Source organism: Triturus cristatus, chromosome 10 (assembly GCF_964204655.1).
Source record: "Triturus cristatus chromosome 10, aTriCri1.1, whole genome shotgun sequence".
Classification (NCBI taxonomy): Eukaryota; Metazoa; Chordata; class Amphibia; order Caudata; family Salamandridae; genus Triturus; species Triturus cristatus.
Window position 1 is genome coordinate 1213567070 of NC_140593.1, and position 13868 is coordinate 1213580937.

Below are 13868 nucleotides of genomic sequence, written 5' to 3' on the forward strand. Positions count from 1 at the left end.
ATTCTGGGAACTTTGGAACACAGCGGGCCAGAGAACCGAGAGCTGGCCAGGATACAGCACCACAGACCAGCCATGAGCTCACACAAGGGACACAATCAGAGCTTTTATCCAGGATGACAGATCCCATAGAAGCTAAAGTCAGCCTGGTCTCATCCTATAGACCGGCGGAAGGGTCTGGGTGGTGCGGCAGTCACACACTAACCCCAACAATACCTATCGGAGGGAAGGCGACGAGGCTTTCTTGTAATCTGGGTACGCTGGGTGACAATGGGGGACTGCCCTAGCGGAGGCATCCAAACCTGAGATGCCTTTGCTGAGAGATTTCAAATGAGCAATCTTCAAAAACTTTCAGGAGAGGCGGAATTCTCAACAGTTGCGCACACAAATCATGGGATCTTTTTGTATACATAACACTACCTCTGATAAGAACATTTTCACAAACCCAGACGCATGATAAACGTTGCAGAGGCATACCTTTGCACACCCTTTGTTGGGATTTATTTAAATAGCTTTTTGTGAAGCTCTGTGAAACCTTGCAGTTACTTCTAAGAGCTAGATCTTCAAGACATTTAATTCATTCTGCGAGTGTTGGCAAGCAAACTCCTACAGAGCTTAAAACGGAAATGTGCCATCTTCCTACAGCATCATGTTTTTGGCGTATTATCCGTCGCTATTGGCCGTTCCAGGATGGGAGGAGGGAAGTTTTGTTGCCTCTGCTGGTCTCTCCTAGATTTTCAGGCAAAGACTGTTGATGAAGCTCTACTTTTTGGTAGAATACTAGGAGTTCCTAAGATGCTGGTATGCTTGATGTAGAAGTAACAGTTTTTCAAGTCCACAATAAAATATCTTTCTTTTCAGAGAATTCTCGCTTCTACTAGTTTCTTTGTAAGTCTCACCCATTATTTTTATAATCAATGTTTTCAAATGTTTGTACTTTAAAAAAGAATTTGGGAGTAAAAATTTCAAATTTGAGTATTATTTTTTTTCCCCATTCGGGACTATTTCTGGTGTCATTTACACAAATAAACTGTGGTTTCTGCTCCTGAGTATATAGGAATTTATCCACCTGTGAGAACAAGAACACTGGAGCTGGGGGACCAAGCAGCTCTCAGAGGGCATGGAAGGAGGTGCAGTAAGGAATAGGACTCGAAAGACTTCTTCGAAGAAAAACAAGTTGCAAACATCCGAGCATAATACTAGATGGCAGAAGTATGCTAAGCATATGTATCTACAGCCAACACATGCTACGAATACATTGTTCACGGTTATCAGCACCAGCAAGTGAAGGTTCCCAACATTGTTCAGAAGGTTGCACAGTCATGTGGTGCCCTTTTTTGGTATTATTTGCACATTTCATTAGCTTGGATTGGTTTTGTTTCTTGTATCCATTTCTTAAGTGATATGTGTAAAAGGAGTCAAGTTATCAACGCTGAGCTGGTTAGACTGACCGCAGCAGGCTTTCAGTTCGGGCAGGTGATAACACCACTAAACCATACCACAAGGGGCTAGGCCGGACACTGCTTCAATGCAAGAAATGTATAGAGCACTGTGAAACATCACATTCCTCTCCACTGCTCTCTCCAGCAAAAATCACTTTACAATAGGTTAAAGAAAATAACATTTATTCCGCTCGACATGGATACAAGGCGAACAAGAAACACTGAGCAACACAGCAGAAAATAATACTGCTACATTAAACCTTTTTCTACCAATACACTACGTTATGTACAAGTAAGCCCCTACTAACAAAATGAAGCCTAAGGGTCTGATTTGGAGTTCGGCAGATGGGTTACTCCATCACAAAGGTGACGGACATCCAGTCAGCTGTGTTACAAGTGCATTATATCCCATGACATTTAGAATATGGCAGGCGGGATCGATTAACCCGTCCGCCAAACTCTAAATCGAGCTCAGTCTGTTGAAAAATGAAAAGACAGACAAAGCACTCAATACTTTTTAAACATAGTCTGTTTGACATTCACTTTCCTTCTGCATTTACTTTTGCATTATGCCTCTCCGGATCGTACGGTCACGATAAAAAAATAAAATAAAATGGGAGGGTGCTAGCCGTTTCCAGCATTCTGATACATGGAGGGTAAGCAATAGTTCATCTAGTAACTGCTACCATATACTTCAGAGATACTTCCACAAACGACTGAAATTATAGCTCTCATTAGGAATTTATCTCTAGTTAAAAAAAATCCTTGTGGGTTGACCCTACATAAACGACACTGGAGTTCTCACTTCGGCTGTGTAGATCCAGACACAGCACTGCATCATGGGACGATGAAGTCCAAGTAAAATTATCAAGGTATGAGCATTCTTCGTTTCTTGACAATTTGGAGTTACGCAGCAGCTCTGGTCCGACCTCTTCGATGTGTTTCAAAATGCATTTGGAAAGGGAAATCACTAGAAGGGACTCAAATTGATGTTACCCGTTGGAACAATTTTCATCGGATCTGTGTGCATAGGAGAAAAAAGGAAAGCATTAGAAGTGGTTTTGTGGGCTTGAAAAGATAGAAGTAGGAATGGTGGTGACACCGTGCACGCCGGCAATGCTCTGTGCAAACGTGGCCCACAGCAGACAAACTTTTGGCAACATGGGGGAGCAGCGGAGGGATTATAAAGGAAGAGGCTTGAAATCTGAAAATCAAGCTTCGAATGAAACTGAGAGAAACAGAAGATAACAAAAGATGGGATCACAGACGTTGTACCTCCAGGATGAGGAGTGGTGGCTGGAAGGACAGCGCAAAACAAGGCAGGGCAAGAACACAGTACAAGAGACATTTGACAGGCAGGCAACTATTGCATGTCCTTACAGTGTACTTATCCCACTTCTTCTCTGGGTCATATGGCTCCCAGCGGCTTGCAGGAAAAATGTGTTTGTTCTTCTCATACCAGCTTCGGAGGACAACCTTCCCGGCGTGAGACTGGGAGGGAGAAAGAAGAGGTTAGCGGACGGCACTCACTTATTGAGTTGAAAGCAGAGACTAAACCTCTCCCTTCCCACTCCCAAAATAACGTTAAGGTTCAGTAACCTCATTCACTTGCTGCAGGCTTTCTCTGGGCCCAGATAGGGCTGCCATCAAGGCACATACTGCAAACAGAAGAACCAGCACCCGCGGCTTACTCTGGGCTCAGACAGGGCTGCCAGCAAGGCACATACTGCAAACAGAAGAAAAAGCACCCACGATTTACTCTGGGCTCAGACAGGGTTGCCAGCAAGACACATACTGCAAACAGAAGAACCAGCACCCGCGGCTTACTCTGGGCTCAGACAGGGCTGCCAGCAAGGCACATACTGCAAACAGAAGAACCAGCACCCGCGGCTTACTCTGGGCTCAGACAGGGCTGCCAGCAAGGCACATACTGCAAACAGAAGAAACAGCACCCGCGGTTTACTCTGGGCTCAGACAGGGCTGCCAGCAAGGCACATACTGCAAACAGAAGAAACAGCACCCGCGGTTTACTCTGGGCTCAGACAGGGCTGCCAGCAAGGCACATACTGCAAACAGAAGAAACGGCACCAGCGGTTTACTCTGGGCTCAGACAGGGCTGCCAGCAAGACACATACTGCAAACAGAAGAAACAGCACCCACGGTTTACTCTGGGCTCAGACAGGGCTGCCAGCAAGGCACATACTGCAAACAGAAGAAACAGCACCCGCGGTTTACACTGGGCTCAGACAGGGCTGCCAGCAAGGCACATACTGCAAACAGAAGAAACAGCACCCGCGGTTTACTCTGGGCTCAGACAGGGCTGCCAGCAAGGCACATACTGCAAACAGAAGAAACAGCACCCGCGGCTTACTCTGGGCTCATACAGGGCTGCCAGCAAGACACATACTGCAAACAGAATAAACAGCACCAGCGGTTTACTCTGGGCTCAGACAGGGCTGCCAGCAAGACACATACTGCAAACAGAAGAACCAGCACCCGCGGCTTACTCTGGGCTCATATAGGGCAGCCAGCAAGACACATACTGCAAACAGAAGAAACAGCACCCGCGGCTTACTCTGGGCTCATATAGGGCAGCCAGCAAGACACATACTGCAAACAGAAGAAACAGCACCCGCGGCTTACTCTGGGCTCATATAGGGCTGCCAGCAAGACACATACTGCAAACAGAAGAACCAGCACCCGCGGCTTACTCTGGGCTCATATAGGGCAGCCAGCAAGACACATACTGCAAACAGAAGAAACAGCACCCACGGCTTACCATGGGCTCAGAAAGGGCTGCCAGCAAGACACATATTGCAAACAGAAGAAAAAGCACCCACAGTTTACTCTGGGCTCAGATAGGCCTGCAAACAAGGCACATACTGCAAACACAAGAAACAGCACCCACGGCTTACTCTGGGCTCAGACAGGGCTGCCAGCAAGACACATACTGCAAACAAAAGAAACAGCACCCAGGGCTTACTATAGGCTTAGACGGGGCTGCCAGCAAGGCACCTGAAGCAAACAGAAGAAATCCACAATGCTGCTCTGTAAAGCATGTCCAGTGTGTGACTACGGAAGGAACTGAGAGTGGGCTGGTAATGCCTATTTGTTAGAGGAAGTAGATGCACTGATTACTCGCAAGCAATTTTCAAATACAAAATTATATTTAGGCCAAGACATATTGTGTGATTACCAAGAACATACAGTAGCTTTAAACCCGCCCACTGCTTACCATTGGCTAGCTTTCCTGTCGCTCATTTGCCTCCTTCTAATTCAAGTCCAGATGGTCAAACTTGTGTTCGTCCCTCACATGGAGCACTGCCCTCTTTACCATCACTTTTGATTGGCTGGCTTCTATGCTTCCACTTTTCAAACACTGCTTTTATTTTTGTTAAGAAATCCATGAGTGCACAAGTTTTTTTTGTTTTTTGGACAGCTGTCTCCCTCCATACTTCTCTCCCTCTCCTGTGTTGCTCTGTCGTCAATGTGCTTCTCACCGCTACCTCCATGTTGTACTCGTCCTCTTGGAACTCCCACCGTTGCTTTCTCGTCCATGTGCTTCTCCCCTGCCCGATGTTGCTCTCGCCTGTTGCTTCTCCTCCCCACTGCTTTGTTGTTTACCTATACCCTCCTCACCCATTGTATCTCCTTCCCGCCCCGTACTCCTCCCTCATTGTTTGTTCACCAGGACACTTCTCCTTGTTTGCACCACGTTGCTGTCACTCATTGCTTCTCTTCCCCCACGCATGTATGCATGTGCAAGCCTACATGTTGCTTCCACCCAGTTGTTCCCCCACCAGAGTTATATTAAAAAAATATATATATTTAAAAAAGCTTTTGCATGTTTCCTCTTTATTTACCAATCAAACTCCAATTAGTAACTACACAGAAAAAACGCATGTTTTAAAATTTAGGTGCCTGCCTCTTACAAAATGACACTTGCAGCCGTGTCAAAGGCTTTTTAACATTTTTTTATTTTTAGTTCTTTAGTCATGCTGCTGCACGGCTAAACCCACTGGCAAAGCCAGTAGGACCCAAAGGCGAGACCCATAGGCTTTGTCAATGCTAGTTTATAAAGCGGCTGCCGAAGCAACTACTAGAGTATGGAACATCTCTTTCATTAGTGCACAATGACAGCGATGAAAACAGGAACAAGATAAAGATGGGATAAAAAGTGACAAATAAGAAAATCACATGGGAGGAGGAAGGAATTATCAGCACTATCTTCAGAAAGTCTGTTCAAGCCATGTGGTTCCAAGTGCAGGACCTGCAATGTTCTAGGAGGACACCCATTTTACAAGACGGGCACAGACCAAAGGTATGCAGGTTTCAGCCCTTACAGGAAGGTACTTGCCGGGGTTGGGACGCACACGGTGGCTCTAGCCTGCTGCAAACTAAGCCTTCTCGAGCCGCGTGAAGCCTGCTTGGTGGCCAGAGACAATAGGCCTGCGTATGCGAGTACACGCAGGAAGGTGCTATACGCCTTCCTGCCCACAGGCCATTAACCACTTTCCCCCATCATTTAGCGCGATCACCTTTGCATATAACAGCGAAGGCAGTGATTATTACATTGACACACTCACTAGAGGGAAATAACGCGGACATATTCTCCACCTTAGTCCTGTGAGGTACATTTCCACCCATCCACAGCATACAAAAGAGACAGCAAACCCGCCCCCCCCTCCCCAAGGTACCCCACCTCCCCTCAAGAGCTGTACACAGCACAGACATTGGAGGCTGCTACTAAGGCCAGGAAGGAAGATGCAAGACCTTTGGACACTATTGTTAAAGGTAATTTCAGAATTTTCTAATTACAAGACAGGCGAGCGGACATTCGTCTTCTGTGCTGAACTCACTACAGCTTCTCCACCTTCATGTTTAGCACTAGGATTTTGGTGTAGCCGTGGAACTATGGCTTTTAATTTTATCTTGAGCGCCTATGCTTAGGAGTCAAGACAGCACAGTCCCGTAAACAACTGCAGAACAGTGAATATAAACCTACCAAGCCAAAACCGGAATCCAGTGCACTACTGCGGCTAGCTTCCCCGGATGCACCGCAGGGTTCTTATTCTCATTTTCCAATCCAGCAAAAACCCTGCTTGGTGGTCACTACTACTCTGTTCTGCTGCCTCGCAAAATGACCGACTCTCAAAATCCAGCTACCTGCTAACCACTCAACTTTTATCAAAGAATTAAAACCCTTTCTCTTTACCCACTAGGCTCATTCACTTGACACCTTTGTGACTGGAGCCCATCGTCAAGACACCTTCAGGTAACAATGCACTTTGGAAATTCAACAATCAATCAATCATTCATTCGGTCTGTGAGGTGGCTTGAGATGGTTTCACTCCCTGACCCCCTATTCACAATGGCCCACGCATGAGTGGAAAATGTACAACTAGACTAGGACACAAAGACCTATAACATGCATACACTGAGTGACATGTATGAAACAGACCCTCTTAATGCGATCCATACAACAAATGGGACAGCAAAGAAGCACTTTAAAGCAACGTACGCTGATCCTTTACACTGGAAAATAACAACAAAAAACAGAATTCCACCTCATTCGCATGGCGTCAGGATGGGGGACGAGCAATCAAGGAGGCTCATTGACACTACAGGACAGTCCCTGGCACCAGGAAGAACACACGGAGGCGTCAGGCAGAGCGCTTTTAAAACGGGTTGGATGGTGTGGGGATCTTGATGCTGCCATGGTGGCCGAAAAAGCAGCATTTATCAATCGTGGCTGCCCAAGGAAATGGAGCAGCGTCTGGGGGGCCTGGAATAAGTACAGGGGATACATTTGTGAACCACCAGACATAAGGGCGGAGGGAGACTCGGACACTGAAAATGCGGGGGGGGAGCTGGAAATGTAATATATGGAAGGTTTTCCTTGGTTGGGACATATGTAAGACTCCTGCGCCAAGTGCTGTAACTTCAAACAGTGAGAATGTAATGCTTGTAAGTGTTTGGATACAATATCTGATTTGTTGGTGCCTTGAATGCAAATATAATAAAAATGTTTACAAAAAAAAAAAATGGTTGGTAAAAGCCCTCTTTCCAGGAAACCAGGTTGGGCGCAGGCCCAGATTAAACAGTACTGCCCCATTCCTTCTCTGGCCGCCACTTAATCGATCCACCACGGTGCTCCCAACAAAGTACAATACAATCCTTACCTCATCCTTCTCCACTGTCGCGTCACTCAGAAGCCGGACATCCTCATGGACGTCAAAGTTGAAGAGAGGTCCTTTGTAGAAAGAGAGGAGAGACAAGGGTTTTATTAACCAGGATCAGATAAGAAAAAAGAACCAACCCCTTTGCACAAGGTATACTCTCCCCAGTCCCCTGCCAGACTCCCATCAGCAAGCACTTAGGCCCAATTTGACTTTGTTACAAACATTAATTAACTTTGATGAGGACTCAGAGGACACTCCATAGAAGGCATGTGTGCAACTGCCTATTCTGCTCCTCGGATACAAAGTTCCATCCTTAGCAATCAGCAGGGATCCACCCAGCTTGAAACCTACATGTAACATAAGATTCATCGTCAGCAAGCCCATTGTAGCCTGAGCGCACTGAGGCACGTCTGTGGAGAAACTTTGTTCACTCATAAAGTAAAGAGCAACTTCAGATCCCACCACTATCTATTCAAGAGCGGAAATTGGTCTTCCGGCATTTTACAACATGGCTGATAACAATGTAAGCCTTCCAATGAGGTCATTCAGCCATTTTGAGGCTTCTGTGTAAACACCACCCGAGGGGAAAGCGGAAGGAGTATATGAGCACATAAAGGCTGGTAACATCCTTCGTGCAACTTCATTTTAGGAAGCTGAAAACACTGCTCACCCGTAACGGTGATACTGTAGTATGGATAATGTCTTTGTCGTTACATGTGCTAATATCTGCCTTTAGAACATTTGTAAAAACAACAATTGATGGACAGAATGTAGAACAATGTCATACATTCAACCCAGTACAGAGATCTGGGCCTAAATCCATCGTTTTTTTGCTCACCATGCCATTCCAGTTTGAACCCAGCCATATGCAAATCAGTCTTGACCCTGTGCCCCATGGGAACAGTCCAGCCCGAACTGCCAAGCCAGGTCCTCCCTGGACTGGAAACAAGCATCCTAAGACCGGTTTCGGGCTTTCAGCCCTCGTCAGCCAGGATAGCTTGATTCCAGTGGCATGGAGAGCACGGGACTCACGTCTGAGCATACCCTTCCCACTCGGGGGTGACAAATGCAAAAATAACAATTGATGGAGAGGTGTGGCTCACGGGTTAGAGGTGGCAGATCCGTAAGCAGAGAATCGGCCAGGGACCAGGGTTCAATTCCCGACGCGGCAGGGTCGTGGACCAGGGTCAAAACGGGCTCGATAATTCTCGCCTCGGTACCTACTCTAACCAGGAACACACTCGGCAACTCTGGGCATTAAGCTTGCCTCATCTCTACAACGGCCCCCCACAGACGCAGGGGATGCCTGGTTTCACCTTGGAGATACCCAGAAAGGGACCATCTCACAGGGAAAGCCAGGACGGGTTCCCCAGTGGTCTATAGCGCCGGGACACTTCCGAGTATCTGTGCGCTGTATAAATGAAAATAACATAACATAACAACATGGACAGAATGCAGAACAATGTCATACATTTACCCCAGTACAGAGATCTGAGCCTAAATCCATCGTTTTTTTGCTCACCATGCCATTCCAGTTTGAACCCAGCCATATGCAAATCAGTCTTGACCCTGTGCCCCATGGGAACAGTCCAGCCCGAACTGCCAAGCCAGGTCCTCCCTGGACTGGAAACAAGCATCCTAGGACCGGTTTCGGGCTTTCAGCCCTCGTCAGCCAGGGTAGCTTGATTCCAGTGGCATGGAGAGCACGGGACTCACGTCTGAGCATACCCATCCCACTCGGGGTGACAAATGCAAAAACAACAATTGATGGACAGAATGCAGAACAATGTCATACATTCACCCCAGTACAGAGATCTGGGCCTAAATCCATCGTTTTTTTGCTCACCATGCCATTCCAGTTTGAACCCAGCCATGTGCAAAAGAACGATGGATTTAACCCAGATCTCTTGACTGGGGGAGAATGTAATGTCTGCATTGTCAGCATTCCGTCCATCATTTGTTTGTTGTAACGCTTTTCGCCCTAAGTGGGATGGGTATTCCCAGACGTGGGACCCGTGCTCACTACGACACTGGAGTCAAGCTATCCTGGCTGATGACGACTGATAGCCAGAAACCGGTCCTAGGATGCTTGATTCCGGTCCAGGGAAGACATGGCTTGGCAGTTCGGGCTGGACTGTTCCCATGAGGCACAGGGTCAACACTGATTTGCATATGGCCATGTCTAAACTGGGGTGGCGTAGTGGGCAAAAGAACGATGGATTTAACCCAGATCTCTTGACTGGGGGAGAATGTAATGTCTGCATTGTCAGCATTCCGTCCATCATTTGTTTGTTGTAACGCTTTAGAACATTTGTAGTTTATCTACATTGCAAGAAAGCTTTTAGAAATGGGTTTTCTAACAACTTTATTTCCCTTCATTCAACATCATTAGAGCAACAATGTGCATACGTAACCAGCAGTACACTTGGTAGGAAGGGAGGACAAACATATCAAAGCTGAGAACCAGGAAACTCAAGCATTGATTTTTCTGTAGAGGTACATACTGTTAAAACTGCTCTCCTTCCCATCTTCATGGACGTGCAACAAAATCCCACAAGGGTCGACGTCGTCTCAAACCACCTTCAACCGGGAAATGTTAGCCCAGCCAAGATCATCGACTACTATACCATGGGCTACCACGACATATAGGCGGTTAACCCACACACCTAGGAGAAGTCAAGTCAGTGGCAATCTAGCCGCATTCCCTTTTGACTGGGCACATTCCTTGAGTCAACAGCTGGCTCCATCGCTAAAAGTGAACATAGGGGGCATTTTAAGCTCAAACTTGCCACTATTCCTCCAGATGAACAACACTGAGAAAAATGCATTTTACCAAGGATGTGCCTTTCAAAGACCTCTGCCACTGCTACTCCCGTCTCAAAGGAACACCTTTGTCCTTGCTCCAGAATCTATCACTGGGTTAAAAACTATGAACATTTTCTGGACAAAATGGTGAGCAACCCACAGAGAGTACTCACATCCTACAGCCCGCCCTTCTTAATGTTTCCCCAATGATTACCGGACCGAACGACTAAATAAATTCACAATTTTATCCCTTGCACAGAAGGCTCTCATACGATGTGCACGATCCTACCCTCTAAACAACACAGCTCTCAGGTGAAAAGACGTTCTACGTAAATTTCCCAAAACAGCTCTCCACCCACCCTGCTAGATTCAAATGTTTGGGTAGAAATCTTCCTGTGGAGTTCTGTCCCTCCCCACCTCAAATTAGGTTTCCCAAGATTAACCGAAGCCCTGAAAACTCATCTGTTCCTACACGCCTTCAAGTTACATACAACCAGACTGCTGCCAAAGCACTGCCCTGCTAATCAAATATACACTGCCTGGGAGGTTGATTTGTAAAGCAGCTAAATATATATGCAGCTTGGCAAAGAATTACAAAGTAGTGCGTAATTACTACAGGTATTTGGGTGTGGAGGCAGAACAACATTCTGATGGCCACCTGGACCAACAAAGTCTGCTCGAGATGGAGTCTAGACTGAAGCGCTTGCAAAATGATTTAAAAGGCTTAAACGTAGCCAATGAATGAGGAGTTTATTCTGCAGTATTTAAAGCGAGGCACGAGTCACCTGGATGGGCCGCTTTAGAACTGGCCTTTCCTAATCGAAAAACAATATTCAACAAAATCCCTTTTAAGCTTATGTAAATCGCAGAAGAAAACTCTTCTGGCAGCTCCCAGGGAGGGATTACACTGAACGGAGATGGATTCTTGAACATCAAAATATAAACCACGTTTAAGGAGAAAATGTATATGCAGCAAATAAATCGCCCTACACCGAAGTTTATATACCAGAGCTGGGCCGCAAAAAGGAAAACAACATCCTTTTAAGAAAATCATGAACTACCCTCACTCTGAGAAGGAAAACGGTGGGAGGCTACTTTAGCAATTCACATCATGAGAGTAATTTTAATTCCGGGGGCACTTCTAGCAAGAGGACTGCAGTGGTAAATAGGCTACGTACATTTATGAACTGATCTTTAGCAACTGACATATAAACTTTGTTTAGAAAATTGTGGAGCCAACATACGGCTTAAAGGAATATTTGGTTAATCTTCTGTGCTGATTGGTGTACTTCGAATGCATCTGTACTTGTTTTAATAAGACGTGGAAGCTTGCATGATGGAATTTAACAAAGACTGTAAACAAGCAATAAGCTGAACTGGATGCAGATGACCGAGGGTACCAACAGTGCATAAGCGATGGTTGGAAATGTTGAGTCCACGTTTAAGTACATTGAAGTCCTCAAGCCATCATTTCAATCCATCAGTTTTATGGATGCCAAGGCAATGCTTGAGATCCTTCCTCCAATTAGGGAGACTTTCTGAGAAAACAAAGATATCATAGATGGAAAGATGTTACACACTGCTGACTCTGCCGTTATAGATGGGTACCAATCACATGCAATCCAGAATGATCCCAGCCCCAAAAGGTGCTGTGGAGCCTGAACAGCAAGGCCATGCCTCCTTTACATAGAAACACGACTAAGCGGAGGATGTACACCTGGTCCTTTCTTTAACAATGCAGAACTTCTAAGACCGAGGGAATGGAACAGAATGCTACACCAAGGAATTACAAGAAGTTTCAAAGGGTAGGTTTCAACATCCATTACTTTGTCTCATTTCACTTCTGCAGCTTTTTTCATTATTTTGGGACCTATTTAAATTGAGAACATTCAGGACTACTTTTAAGAGGTGGAAAGAATAAACTCAAGCTGCTCTTCAACAATAAAACAAATGAGATTACTACAGGGGCTAGGGTTTTTCAATTAAGGTCAACGGTCATAAGAATGTGTCGCAATCCCTAAATCATTAGGGCTACAATTAAAAATATGTCCACAAAAAGCAGATAATATTGACTCTGAGATCCTCCAACTCTTCAGCCCTTTCCAAAACCTGGCGACAAGAATGTTCGAACACTTCAATGGTGATGATTATGGAACAGGTTTTGGACTCCCAGGGATGCCTCGGAACAAGAACTTTTCCAGGGTTCCGGTAAGATCAGTATGTCTGGGGAAATGGAGGAATCTGGCGACTGTCTCCTGGAGCCGCCTTTCCTGTAAGCTGGGGATCACCCAGGAAACATAACCAAATATTCCTAATTTCTCCAACAAAAAGCAAACATGGCAACAAATGAATCCATGACTAAGGGATGCCTAAGGGAATGAGCTTTTGGTAAACTGGTGGATGGCGTGCTTGCCTTTCCCCCTGCACCATCAATGCTCACATTGGTTTGTAAGTTCAAGAGTTCTCATACAGACACAAACCTTCCAGTTGACCGAGAGCCGGACAGTCTGACTACTCAAATTTCTTTCCTTAGTTATCACAACCCTTCCAGGCCAGGCCCTTCAATCACTGCCACTTGGCCCTCTAAGTCATGCATTTATGTCCTTTTGGTCTTTAATTGGAGGATGCATGTACCTTGATTAGTTTCCAAAATCTAAGTCTTCTTGTCTGGCAATAAAAAAAATGGTGGTACTGCTAACTGTTGGCAGCCACAAAAGAGGTCAGACACTGCCTAAAGACAAGCAGGAAACAGGTAGTACTGCTCAGTGTAAGTAGCCACAGGAAAGATCAGACCGAGACAACGGATTAGGGCAGACTGGAGGAACTGGTCATCGCAAGTAGCTGCAGGAAGATCAGACAGTGACTAAGCACTAGCAGGGACAGGCTAGTACTACTCATAATCGACAGCCATAGGAGAGATGGGACTCTCCCTCTGGACTAGGAGGGACCAGGAGGTACGGCTCACAGTCAGCAGAGACGAGGCGCTCATTCCAGACTAGCAGGAACTGGGAGGTACAGCTCACTGTCACCAGAGTGATGAGGCGCCCACTACGGACTAGCTGTGACTGGGAGGTACCACTCACTGTCAGCAGAGGGATGAGGCGCTCGCTCTGAACTAGCAGGGACCAGGAGGTACTGCTCACTGTCAGCAGAGGGATGAGACTTTCACTCCAGACTAGCAGGGACAAAGATGTACTGCTGACCGTCGGTAAGCCACAGGAGAGATCAGGTACTCCTTACGTTACGACTAACAGGGACTGGGCGATACTGCGGACCTTAAGCAGCTAAAGGAAAGATCAGTCAGTCCTCTGCATGGACAACAGCAACATTGACGAATGGAAGGTATACTGCTTTCCTGAGGGTAGCTGCAAGAAACTCAGGCTGTCATCAGGACTAGCATGGACTGGGAAAGCAGTGTTCACTAGCTGAAAACTCAGCAAAG

General features: G+C 46.2%; 1 protein-coding gene across 2 annotated transcripts in view; it reads right to left on the reverse strand.

Annotated features, from left to right (window-relative positions):
* The window catches only part of FAM50A (family with sequence similarity 50 member A), a 179211-nt gene that overhangs the window by 105337 nt on the left and 60006 nt on the right, over positions 1-13868 (reverse strand). Inside the window, exons 11-13 of one of the 2 annotated variants that reach the window (XM_085629712.1) lie at positions 7622-7692; positions 2820-2930; positions 1606-2459 (exon numbers count right to left, since the gene is read on the reverse strand). In XM_085629712.1, coding sequence (XP_085485838.1) covers positions 2451-2459; positions 2820-2930; positions 7622-7692 — 191 coding nt within the window. In that variant the 3' untranslated portion in view covers positions 1606-2450. Of the gene's footprint in view, positions 1-1605; positions 2460-2819; positions 2931-7621; positions 7693-13868 lie in introns of those variants that run through there. The other variant, XR_014969681.1, reaches the window with a different exon arrangement.